The 16,408-nt window shown below is 36.8% G+C and overlaps 1 protein-coding gene across 1 annotated transcript in view; it reads left to right on the top strand.

The window, feature by feature from the left end:
* EAF2 (ELL associated factor 2) overlaps positions 1–16,408 on the top strand; it is a 55,754-nt gene that overhangs the window by 17,296 nt on the left and 22,050 nt on the right. Inside the window, exons 3-4 of the mRNA XM_027532864.1 lie at positions 5,867–6,003; positions 8,043–8,188. Of these exons, the coding sequence (XP_027388665.1) occupies positions 5,867–6,003; positions 8,043–8,188 (283 nt within the window). The remainder of the gene's footprint in view (positions 1–5,866; positions 6,004–8,042; positions 8,189–16,408) is intronic.

Below are 16,408 nucleotides of genomic sequence, written 5' to 3' on the forward strand. Positions count from 1 at the left end.
CTCCTTGCAGTCCAAGGGACTCTCAAGAGTCTTCTCTAACACCACAGTTCAAAAGCATCAGTTCTTCGGCACTCAGTTTTCTTCACAGTCCAGCTCTCACATCCACACATGACCACTGGAAAAACCATAGCCTTGACTAGACAGACCTTTGTTGGCAAAGTAATGTCTCTGCTTTTGAATATGCTATCTAGGTTGGTCATAACTTTCCTTCCAAGGAGTAAACATCTTTTAATTTCATGGCTGCAGTCACCATCTGCAGTGATTTTGGAGCCCCAAAAAATAAAGTCTGACACTGTTTCCATTGTTTCCCCATTTATTTCCCACGAAGTGATGGGACTGGGTGCCATGATCTTAGTTTTCTGAATGTTGAGCTTTAAGCCAAGTTTTAATTTGTTTTCTCTTTTTGTTAATAAGAGAATAAGATCTCAATAAGATGTTTATGAAGCATCTCTTCTTTTTTCTTTTTTTCTTTGTTTTCCCTCATGTTACTTTGGGAGTACTATTGTGCTCTTCCACTCTATTACTGATTCCTTTCCTTTCCTGTTATTCACCATCCAAAGTGCTCAGATTTGCCTGTCAGGAGATGGAAAACAAAACTAGAAGGAAAGAAGGAAGGAGGGTAGCAGTAATCTAGGTGAGCTGATAATTGCGTTCTGAAGTGTTCAGCAGTTATTCAGAAGCAAAGAGAGTTCATATGCTTAGGAGTTTGCTGGCACCTTAGTAGTTTAATACCCCTTTCTTCAGACCTGAAGTAAGGTCAGAAATTGAAGTTGAAAATAAGAGTGGTGCTCAATTTAATGAGCAAAAAAGTTTAATTAAAAAACTTTATTTGCAATCTTCCTGGTGATCTGATGGTTGAGAATCTGCCTTGCAATGCAGGGACGTGGGTTTGATCTGTGGTTGGGGATCTAGGATCCTAGATGTTACTGGGTAACTGAACCTGCATGCCATGACTAAGGCCCAACACAGCCAAATAAATAAATATTTTTTAAAAATTGTTCAGAGTATAGAAGGCAGGCATAGGGATTGTGAACAACCTGTTTAACTTTTATTTATAATAAAAAATGTTCATATTACTCATATGAACATTCATTGAGTATCTGTGCAGATCTTGGTACTGTAAAGTAAATGCTTGGAGCAATAAAAAAAAATTCTATCCAGTCTTCCTTCTTCAGAAACTCAGAGTAACAATAAAGTATTGCATTTTAAAATGTTTTCTATTCTAAGAATACAGATATTTTTAAGGAGAATATATTACGTGAATCTCTTAAATGTCACATGGAGCCCTTGGGTTGCTATTTGGGGATATCTTACTCACTTGTTTTCAGTGAAGACATCTAAAAAATATATTTACCAGCCAAGTAGGTATATTTGTTAAGATCATGCTTCTGGCTCTGTACCTTACCAGGGCTTCTCCTGAGTGATCCACATCTCACTCTTTCTTGTAGGCCACTCCAGATGTGTCCTCTTCTATGTGCTGTGCCTGCTTAACTTCCTATAGTTTTGTCTTAGAAAATTTTGTTTCTTTCTTTTGGCTTCATCATGTTTTCTCACAACCTCTCAGAAGTCTCTAATCTATCCCTTTTGTATGGCAGCCTCAATTACAAAATTTATCTCATACTCCTCCTTGTGGTCATGTGTACAATCTCTGCTGCTGCTGCTGCTAAGTCGCTTCAGTCGTATCCGACTCTGTGCGACCCCATAGATGGCAGCCCACCAGGCTCCACCGTCCCTGGGATTCTCCAGGCAAGCAAGAACACTGGAGTGGGTTTCCATTTCCTTCTCCAATGCATGAAAATGAAAAGTGAAAGTGAAGTCACTCAGTCGTGTCCGACTCTTCTCGACCCCATGGAGTGCAGCCTACCAGGCTCCTCCGTCCATGGGATTTTCCAGGCAAGAGTACTGGAGTGGGGTGCCATTGCCTTCTCTAATAATTGTTAACTTTTAAAATATGATATGCCCTTTTAACCTTTCTGGTGGCTCAGATGGTAAAGAGTCTGCCTGCATGCAGCAGACCTGGGTTTGATCCCTAGGTCAGAAGGGTCCCTTGGAGAAGGGAATGGCTCCAGTATTCTTGCCTGGAGAATCCCATTCTCCAGAGGAGATGGCGGGCTACAGTCTGTGGGGTCCCTAAGAGTCTGACAGGACTGAGCAGCACTTCACTTTAGTCTTTTATGGGGGCCTTCCAGGTGGCTCTGGTGGTAAAGAATCCACCTACAATGCAACTAGTGGTAAAGAATCTGCCTACAATGCAGGAGTTCAATCCCTGGGTGGAGAAGATCCCCTGGAGTAGAAAATGGCAACCTGCTCCAGTATTCTTGCCTGGAAAATTCCATAGACAGAGGAGCCTGGTGGGCTACAGTCCGTGGGGCTGCAGATTTTTAGAAGTCACCTTGTTCTAACTTGATTTAACATTACTATTGTGTTTGACAAAATTATTATAATTAGTGCTGTAAAAATTAAATGCACTTCTATAAAGTTCAAAACCAAGCAATTATAACAATATATTGTTTAGGGATACGCATATGTGGGATAAAATAAGAGAATGAGAAACATAAAATTCCTTCAGGGTTGAGGAAAGTAGGAACAAAGGATAGAAGAGGAGCATGTCAGTAAATGTGGGTTATTAGGAGTGAGCCAGGGTTCTTTAACCTTTTATTATGGAAAATAGAATAGTATAATGAACTCCTATGTACTTATTGAGTTTCAAGAATTATCACCATTTTGCTGTTTTTAATATAGTCTCCTACCACTTCTTTTTCCTGTCATATTTTAAAAGCAATCCCAGATATTCACAAATGCTTATGTATATATCCTTAACTGATAAGGATATTTTTACTTTCACTTAAGGACCATGCTAACCATCACTTACCATGAAATTAATTATAAGACCTGGTCCATATTTATGTTTTCATGATGCTTTCAAAAATGTCTTTTTTCAACTTTTCTCCCTAGAAATCCATATAAAATCCTTATATAGCATATTATGTATAGTATAGTATTCATTTATAGTATTGTATTCATTTATTTGTATTGAGGTATCGTTAATTTACAAGGTTGTGTTAGTTCAAGTATGTATCAAAGTGATTCAATTATACATATCCATCTATATTTTCAGATTATTTTCCATTATAAGTTATTATAAGATATTGAGCATATTTCCCTTTGCTGTAGAGTAGATCCTTATTGTTTACCTATTTTATTTTATTTTATTTTTTTTTGTGAGAATCATAAAATATTTTATTTTGAGAGTAAAACTCTAGTTCAGGCACATTTAAACTACAGTAAATGCTAAATACAGAAATCTTGGCCTAATGCTTTATCTGGTGACATAATTAAATTTTATTTTTCTTTAGTAGGCATCTTAAAAATTGTAGTCTTTGCTTCAAAAGAGATTTGTCTAAAGCATTGTGTCTGCCCTGGAGACAGTGATTATAGACTGATATAGGGGCACATAGGAAAGTCCTTTATTAAGTACACTCTGCCGTCAGTGTGCACAGTCTACATAAGATATGCTGTAGGCAAGTAGAAGAGATTAATGCGAATATAGGTAGAGTGAGTCATATGGGATAAAAACAGTAAAGCAAAGAAGCAGCAGTATTTCTCCTAAATAGATAACAAAAATAAACTATAGTAAAATACTCAGTAATTTTTTAAAATTCATAAGAACTTTCAGAACCACACACAAAAAGCATTCCTTTCGCTCACCAGCCATGCTATCCTGAGTTCATTATTTAACAGTCCTGAGTTTGTTTTCTTATCTGTAAAACTGCAATAATTATACCCACCACCTAAGATCGCTATGAGAATGGAATAGCAAGTGTCCAACACAAACCACAGCACATGGTGAGCCTGCAGGATGTCCTATGCTCTCTTAGTGTATTGCCTACAGACAGTAGCTAATAGTGATTTATCTGGCTTGATAGATACACTGGGATGGAAGATGGAAGAGCATCTGCGTATTTTAAAATGAAGTTAGAGAAGAGCTGCTTTATCAAAGTACAATGTTAAAACAGATTACTGAGTTTACACTTGTAAATACTATACCTTATTTCACTAAAGTTGAAATAAAACACAGGTTTTTGAGTTTCAAATATTTCATACTGTTACACAAAATAAAGACCTGTGTTCACCTCTGGGAGACAATGGGCCATGAAGTAAATGCATAGGTTTTTACATGATTTCTTATCTGGATTGAAATTTAGTGCAAATTAATGCACAGTAGTAAGTTGCTGCAGTAAAAGTCCTGTTATAGGAGCCTTTGTTCCATTCGATTATAAATGCATTTTTATTTTACTCCTAGGAGGTAATGCACTTCTGACAGGTATTAAAAAGTATTCCAATGAATTTTTACATAAAGTATTACAAGAAAGTTAACATCTTCTAATACAAAACAAAATGACCATGATTTGTTGTTCTTAGTTTTCTGGTTTCCTAAGGTAAATTTTATGTGGAAGACTTCTATGCACATTTGTTTTAATGAAAATTATAGAGGAAGGATGATATCTTTAAACTAGATACAAACCCTGAGAAATCCCATGATTAAGACCTCTTATCAACTGCCAGTTTTCAGCTGCTGCTTTTTGTACTAGAGTCTCTCTCTCTTTCTTTTTATTGTGGCTAGTACTGATATCTCTTTATAAATAAATAAGATTTTCATATTTTAAACCATGTGGACTTCTGCACATGTTTTATCAGTAATTTTCATAATCTTGAAGATAAAATATGACCAAGATCTCACTTAAGGTTTTAAATGTCTCCATTTGCAAGAAACTGAAATCAGGACTTTAATGGATATGGCTCCTTATTAAGACTAATTAATCCAATTTCATGTTTACCTATTTTATATTCCTATATTGCATTCTGATATTATGTTTCTTATCTCTTTTATTCTGTAAAATTCCCTGACCTCTATTATGACATCAGTTTGCTGGAGAAGCCAGATTAATTGTTCTAGAGGATATACCCACATTCTGGATTTCAAATAACTTCTGTCTGGTATTATGTAACTTGTTTCTCTCTCCTCATGTTTCCTATAAGCTGGTAATTATTTTTAAAGGCTTGATGAGAATTAGATTCTTTGTAAGTTGTTTTTTTTTTCCTCAGGCAAGAATGCTTTGTAGATGGTGCCTTGTACTTTCTTTTATATTACATCATGAGGCATATAATGTCTACTTGGCCCACTTTTAAGGGTGCTAAAATTAATCAGTTGGTTTAATGCAACATGTTTCTTGATACATTGATTTTACTTAATCTGCATAGGGGAGCACCACTTTAATAAGATTTCAGATTTGACAAATTAAAGAAGGAAGAAGAGGGGTAGGGAATATAATTCAGAACTTTTGTCCCCTTATTGTAAAGTATATTGGCTGTATTAGAATTGAATCCCAATTGCCTGTTGTAGACCAAATCTACAAAGATTTATGAAACAAATCTTTACTGGCTTAGTACAACTACTTCCTCTAGTCTCTTTCCTCAAGACAGCGATTTTGAGATGTCAGTCTCTCTTCATCTGTGTTTTTTACTATAATCCTTATTGCTAGAGTAGTAAATTAAGGTAATTAACTTAGGTGACTTGGAGTACAATATAGATTGAAAAAGACAGAAGGTCTCAAGTGAAAGTCGCTCAGTCGTGTCTGACTCTGCAACCCCATGGACTATACAGTCCATGGAATTCTCCAGGCCAGAATACTGGAGTGGGGCTGTTCCCTTTTCCAGGGGATCTTCCCAACCCAGGAATCAAACCCAGGTCTTCCACATTGTAGGCGGATTCTTTGCCAGCTGAGGTACCAGGGAAGTGAAGATCTCAGTCTCTTTTAACTGAATTTCTATGAAAAATTTCAATAATAATAAACTTTTTAAACAGGGTTCAACTGCACCAGTAACTGTTTTCAAAGGTTCAAAGAAACCTTACTTAAAAGAATGCATTTTGATTATTAACCATGATACTGGGGAATGTCGTCTAGAAAAACTCAGCAGCAACATCACTGTAAAAAAAACAAGGTATGTGGTTAATGAAAGAAATATTTTATCAACACATAAATTGCTAAGAAAATGTCAATGAAAAAAGTTATTGGATTAAGTCACATTATTATATAAGGATTTTTCTATGTGGTGCAAGATGTTTTGATTTTTTTGCAAGTTTAAATTTGATGAAGATCCTTTAGCCAGAAGTTTTTACCATTTCTCCCTATGATATATAAAAGCTTCTTTTGTTTCTAAATGTTTTCTTATATTTAGTTATATCTTTATTCTATTGTAGATATGTTTGTAGAACTGGACTGAAAGGAGTCATTATGCACTCTCCAAATAATATCATTATTGTTAGTAAAATTTTATCAAGCACCTAGAAAACGTGAAGCAAGAAAAGGGAGAATTTCCAATACAAATAGTAACCTCAAAACTTCTACATTTTAATTGGGTTAACATATAATTGCATTAAAAAAACTCAGATTTTGGAGGGTGGGGTGGGGATAGGCAGTAGATTAATTAACATGTAGCATAAAGGGCTATGCTCTAAAAGCCATAAAAATATTAATAGTATAGACAAAACTTGTTCTAGGAATTAAAAGAAGGGAGAAGTTATGGTTCACCAGAGCATTAAGGGAGCTCTTATTGATGTACCTTAAGAGGAGGATAAAATTTAGGACTGTTTTCCCCAAACATATTTGGTGATAAGAATTACCTTTGTGTGTTTGTTAAACATATGAGTTCCCAAACTCAACTGATCAGGGAAGAGGCCTAGGAAGCTTTTTGTTTTTTTTTTTAATTATCCTCTCCTCTCAGATGATTTTTATTGGTAGAAAAGTTTAGAAGATACTGATTTAATTATCAGAGAGAACATGAGGACATAATCAAGGTAGGAATTTATCTGAATTATTTGGAACCTATGAATAAGACTTACTTGAATAGAGCAGAAATTTGTTTCTTTGCTTGTGTACCAATATTAGAAACGGGGAATGAGGCTGGAAGAAGCTAGAGTTAGGTGAGCTAATGCTTTCAATATTAACTATGAAATTAGTACAGTGTCTTATTGGCGGTGGTTATATACTGTATTAAAGTTCTTTTAAGCAGGGATCGACATGCTTACATTCTTGTTTTGCAATGTAAATATCCCAAGCAAATCGATTTAAATGAAACCATGTGGGAAACAGAAAAATGCATAAACCATGATTCTTGAGAGTAGGAATGAAGAGAAAAGTGAAGTTCTAAATACTTTGTGAAGGAAGAACTAGCAGGATTTGGTGACTGGAAATGGGAGCAACAAAGTCAAAGCATAACTGTATTATTTATACATACTCTTTTCTTAAAAGTATTGAAAGGAGAGTATACAAATCTTCTTTAGTAACATGTCTTAATGTTTTAAATGAAAATGAAAAATGTGGGAGTGATTTAATTTTAACAGGATGAAAGTTTCAAAATTTATGGAATATATTGTACCTCTTGTATACTTATGTATAATTTCATTTTATTTCAGTCATTTGTGTATGTCTTATCTCTTCGATTTGGAGCAGTGGTTTTGTTTTTATTCACATTTGTATCCTTCAATGAACCTGTGTGTATGCCATGTATATAGCCGGGCTCAATAAACATTTGTTATATAATGAATTAAATTAATACTTTAATCTTTGAATGTCATTTTAAAGATCTCTAGAATAAAGAACACGGAGAAGGCGATGGCACCCCACTCCAGTACTCTTGCCTGGAAAATCCCATGGACGGAGGAGCCTGGTAGGCTGCACTCCATGGGGTCGCGAAGAGTTGGACACGACTGAGCGACTTCACTTTCACTTTTCACTTTCATGCATTGGAGAAGGAAATGGCAACCCACTCCAGTGTTCTTGCCTGGAGAATCCCAGGGACGAGGGAGCCTGGTGGGCTGCCGTCTATGGGGTCTCACAGAGTCGGACACGACTGAAGTGACTTAGCAGCAGCAGCAGAATAAAGAACAAGCTGTCAGTTTTAGCAGCTTTGTAAGTTGAAATTGTTGTTATATTGCAATCATCATACTGGTTTTGACCTTTTGCTATTCTTAATGGCAGGTTTGAAGGAAGCAGTAAAATTCAGTATCGAATAGAACAGCAGCAGCAACAAATGCGAAATTCAGCTAGGACTCCTAATCTTATAAAACATTCTCCATCCGAAGACAAGATGTCCCCAGCATCTCCGATGGATGATATTGAAAGAGGTAAAATATATGTGTATGCAATGTCCCTTTATAAGAAATTATTAATAAATGTTAAGTGAAATCTTTCATTTTAATTGACAAGCAAACTAACCATAAAATTCTAAAAACATGTTTTTAATTATGGATTTTTCTAGGGGAAGAACATAGTTTAATGATTTTATGTACATGAGCCTATGTATAACAGAATTTACATTTTTTATTATTCAGAGGAACAGTATTTATTATTTATTATTCAGAGGAACAAGTTCAAATACATGTAATTGATTCAAATTCAGGTCTTCACAGCATCTTCCTGTTGAAGTTTTTTTATGTATAGCCAGACTATAGATGTCTAAGATGTCCCCAAACCAATAATGAAGTGAGGAAATGTAGGAAGCCAAAGCAGCAGGCAAGTTCTTCTGAATTGATGCTCACTTCTCAGCAGGAAGGTGTTTCTAGGGAAGTACAGTCCCTTTGAAAGTAAGGAAACTTATATATCTATTTCTTTTCTAGCTGCAGTTTGGGTGTTTGTGTTATTGTAATTAAATGTGGTAGGAGCAAGATCCTGATCACCAAAGTTTATTTGCTTCTACACTTAGCCTTCATAACTTATATATCACTGTTTCCTCTTGCCCCCTCCTAAGCCCAGTATAGTATTAGATCCCTAATATTTTAGTGTTCACTTTACAAACAATAAGGAAAATAAAATCTCAGAACTCTTGTTGCTATAATGGTTAGAGTACACATAGCCCTTCCAGGTGGCCTAGGTTTCCTCACAACCTAGTGGCTAGGTTCCAAGAATAAGTGTTGAGAGAGAGTGAAAGGAGAAAGGAAGTGTGGAGGTGAAATCTTTATTTTTTTAATTACACAGGCTCAGAAGCCATGTAGTATCACTTGTGCATGTGTTTGTACATGTTTTAACAGCTTTATTGAGGTATATCTGACACAAAATCTTCAGGTATTTAAACTACAGTCTGTTAGGTTTTGATATTTGTACATCCCGAAGTTACAACCACAACCAAGACAGTGAACTTATTTATCACTCTAAAAAGTTTCTGCCTGGTCATTTGTAATACCGCTATGCCAGTCCTCCCCACCCCATCCATTCCTAGGTAAGTACTGATCTGCTTTATGTCACTATCATTGGTTTGTTTATTTTAGACATTTATATCAGTGGAATCATATAGTATGTCCTCTTTTTTTATGTCTAGATTTTTGCACTAAGCATAATTATTTTGATAATCATTATTGAAGCATTTATCAATAGTTCAATCCTTTTTTACTGCTGAGTAGTGGTCTTCTTTATGGATAGACAACAATTTGCTTATCTGCTCAACTTGAAGATGGACATTTGAGTTGCTTCCAGTTTTTGGTTTTTACAAATAAAACTGTTATGAACATCACATATAAATTTTTGAAAAGACAAATATTTTATCTTGAGTAAATATGTAGAAGTGAAATATGCACTGGAAGTAATGAATAGATTCAAGGGATTCAATTTAGTTAACTATGCCTGAAGAACTATGGACAGAGGTCTGTAATATTGTACAGGAGGCAGCAAACAAAACTATTCTAAAGAAAAAGAAAAGCAAGAAGGCAAAGTGGTTATCTGAGGATATCTTTACAAATAGCTGAAGAAATAAGAGAAGCAAAAAGCAAAGGGAAAAGGAAGAGGTACATCCAACTAAATACAGAGTTCCGAAGAATAGCATGGAGAGATAAGAAGGCCTTATGGGCATAGTAAGGACAGATGGTAGAAAGCTAGTTGACACTGAAGAGATCAAGAAGAGATAGAAAGAATACATGAAGAACTGTACAAAAAATATCTTAAAGAACGATTACTACGATTGTGTGGTCAGTCACCCAGAGCCAGACATTCTAGAGTGCAAAGTCAGAACCTTAGGAAGCACTACTGTTAATAAAGCTAGTGGGTGCGATGGAATTCCAGTAGAGCTATTTAAAACCCTAAAGGATGATGCCATCAGGGTGTTGCATCCAATATGTCAGTAAATCTGGAAGACCCCACAGTGGCCACAGGACTGGAAAAGGTCAGTCCTCATTCCAATTCCCAAGAAGGGTAGTACTAAAGAATGTGCTAACCAGTGGATAGTTGCACTCATCTCCCATGCTGGTAAGGTCATGCTTAAAGTCTTGCATGCTATGCTTCAGAATTACATGAACCAAGAACTTCCAGATGTCCAAGCTGGGTTTAGAAAAGGCAGAGGAACCAGAGATCAAATTGCCAACATTTGCTGGGTCATAGAGAAAGCAAGGGGATTCCAGAAAGACATCTATCTCTGTTTCATGGACTATGCTAAATCCTTTGACTGTGTGGATCATTAAAAGCTATGGAAAGCTCTTAAAGAGATGGGAATACCAGACCATCTTACCTGTCTCCTAAGAAACCTATATGTGGGTCAAGAAGCAACAGTTAGAACCCTGTATGGAACAAATGATTGATTCAAGATTGAGAAAGGAGTACAACAGGGCTGTCTGCTGTCACCTGTTCGTTTAACCTCTACACTGAGCACAACATCTAGGCTGGATGAGTTACAAGCTGGAATCAAGATAGGTGGGAGAAACATCAACAACTTCAGATACGCAGATGATACCACTCTAATGGCAGAAAGCAAAGAGGAACTAAAGAGCCTGTTGATGAGGGTGAAGGAGGAGAGTGACAGAGCCGGCTTAAAACTAAGTATTAAAAAAAAGTAAGATCATGGCATCTGACCCCATTACTTCATGGCAAATGGAAGTGGAAAAGGTGGATATAGCATGACGGATTTCCTCCTCTTGGGCTCTAAAATCACTGTGGATGGTGACTGCAGCCATTAAATCAGAGGACAGTTTCTTCTTGGCTAGAAGGCTATGACAAACCTAGATAGTGTGTTGAAAAGCAGAGACATTACTCTGCCAACGAAGGTCTGTATAGTTAAGGCTATGATCTTCTCAGTGGTATGTACAGTTGTGAGATTTGGACTGTAAAGAAGGCAGAAGGCCAAAGAATTGATGCCTTCAAACTATGGTGCTAGAGAAGACTCCTGAGAGCCCCTTGGATTGCAAGGATATCAAAGCAGTCAATCTTGAGGGAAATCAGCCTTGAATACTCATTGGAAGGACTGATGCTGAAGTGGAAACTCCAGTATTTGGTCATCTGATATGAACAGCTGACTCATTGGAGAAGTCCCTGATACTGGGAAAAATTGAGGGGAAGGAGAAGAGGGCTTCAAAGAATGACATCGCTGGTAAGTGTCACCAATGCAATGGACGTGAACTTAGGCAAACTTCAGGAAATGGTGAGGAACAGTGAGGTCTGGCATGTTGCAGTTCATGGGGTTGCAAAGAGTCGGACACGACTGGGCGACTGAACAACAACAAGTGAAATAGCTGGATCATATGGTAGGTGTATATTTAACTCTTTAAGCAACTGCCAAATTGTTTTCCAAAGTGGTTGTATGATTTTACATTTTTCTAATGTATATCAAAGCTTGGATTCATTTTAATAAGATGCGTAGTGGTATCTCATTGGGTCTTTTTAAAAAATTTATTTGATTGAAATATAATTGATTTACAGTGTTGTGTTAGTTTCTGGTATACAGCAAAGCAATTCAGTTACACATATATATATAATATATAATAGTTTGCATTTGGTAATCCCAAACTCCCAATCCATCCCTCTCCCACACTCCACCTTGGCAACAACAAGTCTGTTCTCTATGAATCTGTATCTGTTTTATAGGTAAGCTCATTTGTATTCATATTTTATATTCCATGTGTAATGATATAATATCAGATCAGATCAGTCACTCAGTCATGTCTGACTCTTTGCGACCCCATGAGTCGCAGCACGCGAGGCCTCCTTGTCCATCACCAACTCCCGGAGTTCACTCAGACTTACGTCCATCGAGTCAGTGATGCCATCCAGCCATCTCATCCTCTGTCGTCCCCTTCTCCTCCTGCCCCCAATCCCTCCCAGCATCAGGGTCTTTTCCAGTGAATCAACTCTTCGCATGAGGTGGCCAAAGTACTGGAGTTTCAGCTTTAGCATCATTCCTTCCAAAGAAATCCCAGGGCTGATCTCCTTCAGAATGGACTGGTTGGATCTCCTTGCAGTCCAAGGGACTCTCAAGAGTCTTCTCCAACACCACAGTTCAAAAGCATCAATTCTTCAGCGCTCAGCCTTCTTCACAGTCCAACTCTCACATCCATACATGAACACAGGAAAAACCATAGCCTTGACTAGATGGACCTTTGTTGGCAAAGTAATGTCCCTGCTTTTGAATATGCTATCTAGGTGGGTCATAACTTTCCTTCCAAGGAGTAAGCGTCTTTTAATTTCATGGCTGCAGTCACCATCTGTGGTGATTTTGGAGACCAGAAGAATAAAGTCTGACACTGTTTCCACTGTTTCTCCATCTATTTCCCATGAAGTGGTGGGACCGGATGCCATGATCTTCGTTTTCTGAATGTTGAGCTTTAAGCCAACTTTTTCACTCTCCACTTTCACTTTCATCAAGAGGCTTTTGAGTTCCTCTTCACTTTCTGCCATAAGGGTGGTGTCATCTGCATATCTGAGGTTATTGATATTTCTCCTGGCAATCTTGATTCCAGCTTGTGTTTTTTCCAGTCCAGCGTTTCTCATGATGTACTCTGCATAGAAGTTAAATAAACAGGGTGACAATATACAGCCTTGACGAACTCCTTTTCCTATTTGGAACCAGTCTGTTGTTCCACGTCCAGTTCTAACTGTTGCTTCCTGACCTGCATACAAATTTCTTGGTATTTGTCTTTTTCTTTCTAACTTAATTCACTAGGTCCATCCATATTGCTGCAAATGGCATTATTTCATTCTTTTTTTATAGATGAAAAGTATTCCATTATATATATACATATCTATCTATATATAGATGTATAATATACATATAGATATATACATATCATTATCTATATAATATATAATGTATGTGTGTACATGTATATATAATATATATATTTAGATAATATGCATGATGTATACATATAATATATAGATATATTATTGAGCCTAGTGGCTCAGTGGTAAAAGTCCACCGGTCAATGTAGAGACGTGGGTTTGATCCCTGGATTGGGAAGACTCCCTGGAGAAGGAAATGGCAAACAATTCAGTGCAATCCCAATAAAAATTTCAACAAGCTTTGTAAGAAATTGAGACGCTAATTCTAAAATTCTTGTGAAAATGGAAGAGTCCTAGAATACCCAAAAGAACTTTGTAAGAAAAGAACAAAGATGTAAGACTAAAACTTCCTGATTTCAAAATTATTATAAAGCTAACAAGACAATATGGTGTTGGCATAAATATAAACAAATAGATCTATGTGTTAGATAAAAGTTCAGAAATAGACCCACGTATATATGGACAGTTTTTTTTTTCCTCACAGTATCTCTCTCCATTTATTTAAATATTTAATTTCTTTTAGAAATGCTTTATGGTTTTCAGCATACAGGTCCTTCAAATATTTTGTCAAAATTATCTATGTTTTTGTGCAGTCACTCAGTCATGTCTGACTGCGACCCCATGCGACAGCACTCCAGGCTTTCCTGTCTTTCACCATCTCCTGGAGCTTGCACAAACTCATGTCCATTGAGTTGACAATGCCATCCAACCATCTCGTCCTCTGTTGTCCCCTTCTCCTGCCTTTAATCTTTCCCAGCATCAGGGTCTTTTCTAATGAGTTGGCTTTTCACACTAGGTGGCCAAAGTATTGGAGTTTCAGCTTCAGCACCAGTCTTCCCAATGAATATTCAGGATTGATTTCCTTTAGGATGGGCTGGTTTGATCTCCTTGCAGTCCAAGAGACTCTCAAGAGTCTTCTCCAACAGTCTTCTAAGAAGAAGACTTCCAAGAAGTCTTCTTAACAGTCTTCTCCTTTGATGGTTCAAAAGCATCAATTCGTCAACACTCAGCCTTATTTATGGTCCAACACTCATATCCATACATGACTACTGGAAAAATCATACCTTTGACTAGATGGACCTTTGTTGGCAAAGTAATGTCTCTGCTTTTTAATATGCTGTCTAGGTTTTTCACAGCTTTTCTTCCAAGGAGCAACTGTCTTTTAATTTCATGGCTGCAGTCACCATCTGCAGTGATTTTGGAGCCCCCCAAAATAAAGTCTCTCACTGTTTCCATTGTTTCCCCATCTATTTGCCATGAAATGATGGGACCAGATGCCATGATCTTAGTTTTTTGAATGTTGAGTTTTAAGCCAGCTTTTTCACTCTCCTGTTTCAATTTCATCAAGAGGCTCTTTAGTGCCTCTTTGCTTTCTGCCATAAGGGTAGTGTCATCTGCATATTTGAGGTTATTTATATTTCTCCCTGCAGTCTTGAGGCCAGCTTCTTCTTCATCCAGCCCAGCATTTTGCATGATGTACTCTGCATATAAGTTAAATAAGCAGGGTGACAATATACTGCCTTGACATACTCCTTTCCCAATTTGGAACCAGTCTGTTGTTCTATTTCCAGTTCTAACTGTTGCTTCTTGACCTGCAAACAGGTTCCTTAGGTGGCAGGTAAAGTGGCCTGGTATTCTCATCTCTTGAAGAATTTTCATCAGTTTGTCATGTTCCACACATTCAAAGGCTTTAGCGTAGTCAGTGAAACAGAAGTAGATATTTTTCTGGAATTCTGTTGCTTTTTCTATGATCCAACAAATGTTGGAAGTGTGGTCTCTGGTTCCTCTGCCTTTTCTAAATCCAGCTTGAATATCTGGAAGTTCTTGGTTCATGTACTGTTGAAGCCTAGCTTGGAGAATTTTGAGCATTACTTTGCTAGCATGTGAAATGAGGGCAATTCTGTGGTAGTTTAAACATTCTTTGGCATGCCTTTCTTTGGGATTGGAATGAAACTGATTTTTGTATATTGTCCTTGTTATATTTAACCTTGCTAAACTCAGTATTCTTGAACTTTTTTTGAAGGTAACTTAAGATTTTCTACATTTATAGTCATGTTATCTGTAAATAATGACAATTTTACCTCTCCCTTTCCAATCTGTTGATACTTATTTCTTTTTCACAACTTATTGTACCAAGTAGAACCTTCAATTCAGCATTGACTAGAGGTGGTCAAAGTGGAAAACCTCGTTTCTGACGATAGAATATATTCAGTCCTTTAGAGTTACATATGATTTCAGTTCTTTACAATTATGTATGATTTCAGCAGTAAGTTCTTTCTAGATGTCCTTCATCAGGTTAACTTCTATTTCTATGATGCTGAAAGTTTTTTTCCTTTTTTTTTTTTTTTGTCAAGAACTACTGTTGAAATTTCTGCTGTTTTGAGATGGCTTTTATTTTTCAGGTTTTAACAAAGTGAACTGTATGGATTGATTTTTAAAAGTTTGTATTCCTTGGAAAATCCCACTTAGTCATTATATATTGTCCTTTTAAATATTAGCACTTCTCAGCCTCAGCAATATTGGCATTTGGAATTGGATGGTGCTTGGTCAGGCGTTGACTTGTGTATTGTAAAGTACTTAGCAGCCTCTCTAGCTTCTACCCAGTAGATGCTGGTATCACCACTTGCCCCCCATTGTGGCAACCAAAAATGTTTTCAAACATTCCCAGATGTCTTCCTAGGTGAGAAAATTGTAGCTGGTTGAAAACCACTGGTATATATTATTAAATTTGATTTACTAAAATTTTGCTTAAAAGTTTTGTGACCAGGTTCATAAAGGACATTGGATGTTTGGTTTGGTTTGGTTTGGTAATGTCTCTGTTGAATTTCTGTATCAGTAATTCTGGCCCTATGGAATGAAATGGAAAGTATTCCTTCCTTCTTAATTATACAGAAGAATTTGCATCAAGCTCGTATTATTTCTCCCTTAAATAACCAGTATAATTCACTAGTGAAGTCTTCTGTCACTGGAGATTTGTGTGCAGGGTGTGGGGAAGGTTATAACTACAACCTAATTTTTAGGGATATTTAGGCTGTTTCTTCTTGAGTGAACCTTAGTAGTTTGTGCCTTTCAAGGAATTGATCCATTTCATCTAATTTACTATGTTTATGGGCATAAAGTAGTTCACAATCTTCCTTCCTATTCTTTTAATGCTGTAAGATCTGTAGTGCTGTCACCTCTTTGACTCCTTATATTAGTAATTCATGTTTGGTGATGGTGGTTTAGTCACTAAGCCATGTCTGACTCTTGCGACGCTATGGACTGTTGCCTGCCAGGCTCCTCTGTCCATGAGATTCTTCAACCGAGAA

This window comes from Bos indicus x Bos taurus, chromosome 1 (assembly GCF_003369695.1).
Source record: "Bos indicus x Bos taurus breed Angus x Brahman F1 hybrid chromosome 1, Bos_hybrid_MaternalHap_v2.0, whole genome shotgun sequence".
NCBI lineage: Eukaryota > Metazoa > Chordata > Mammalia > Artiodactyla > Bovidae > Bos > Bos indicus x Bos taurus.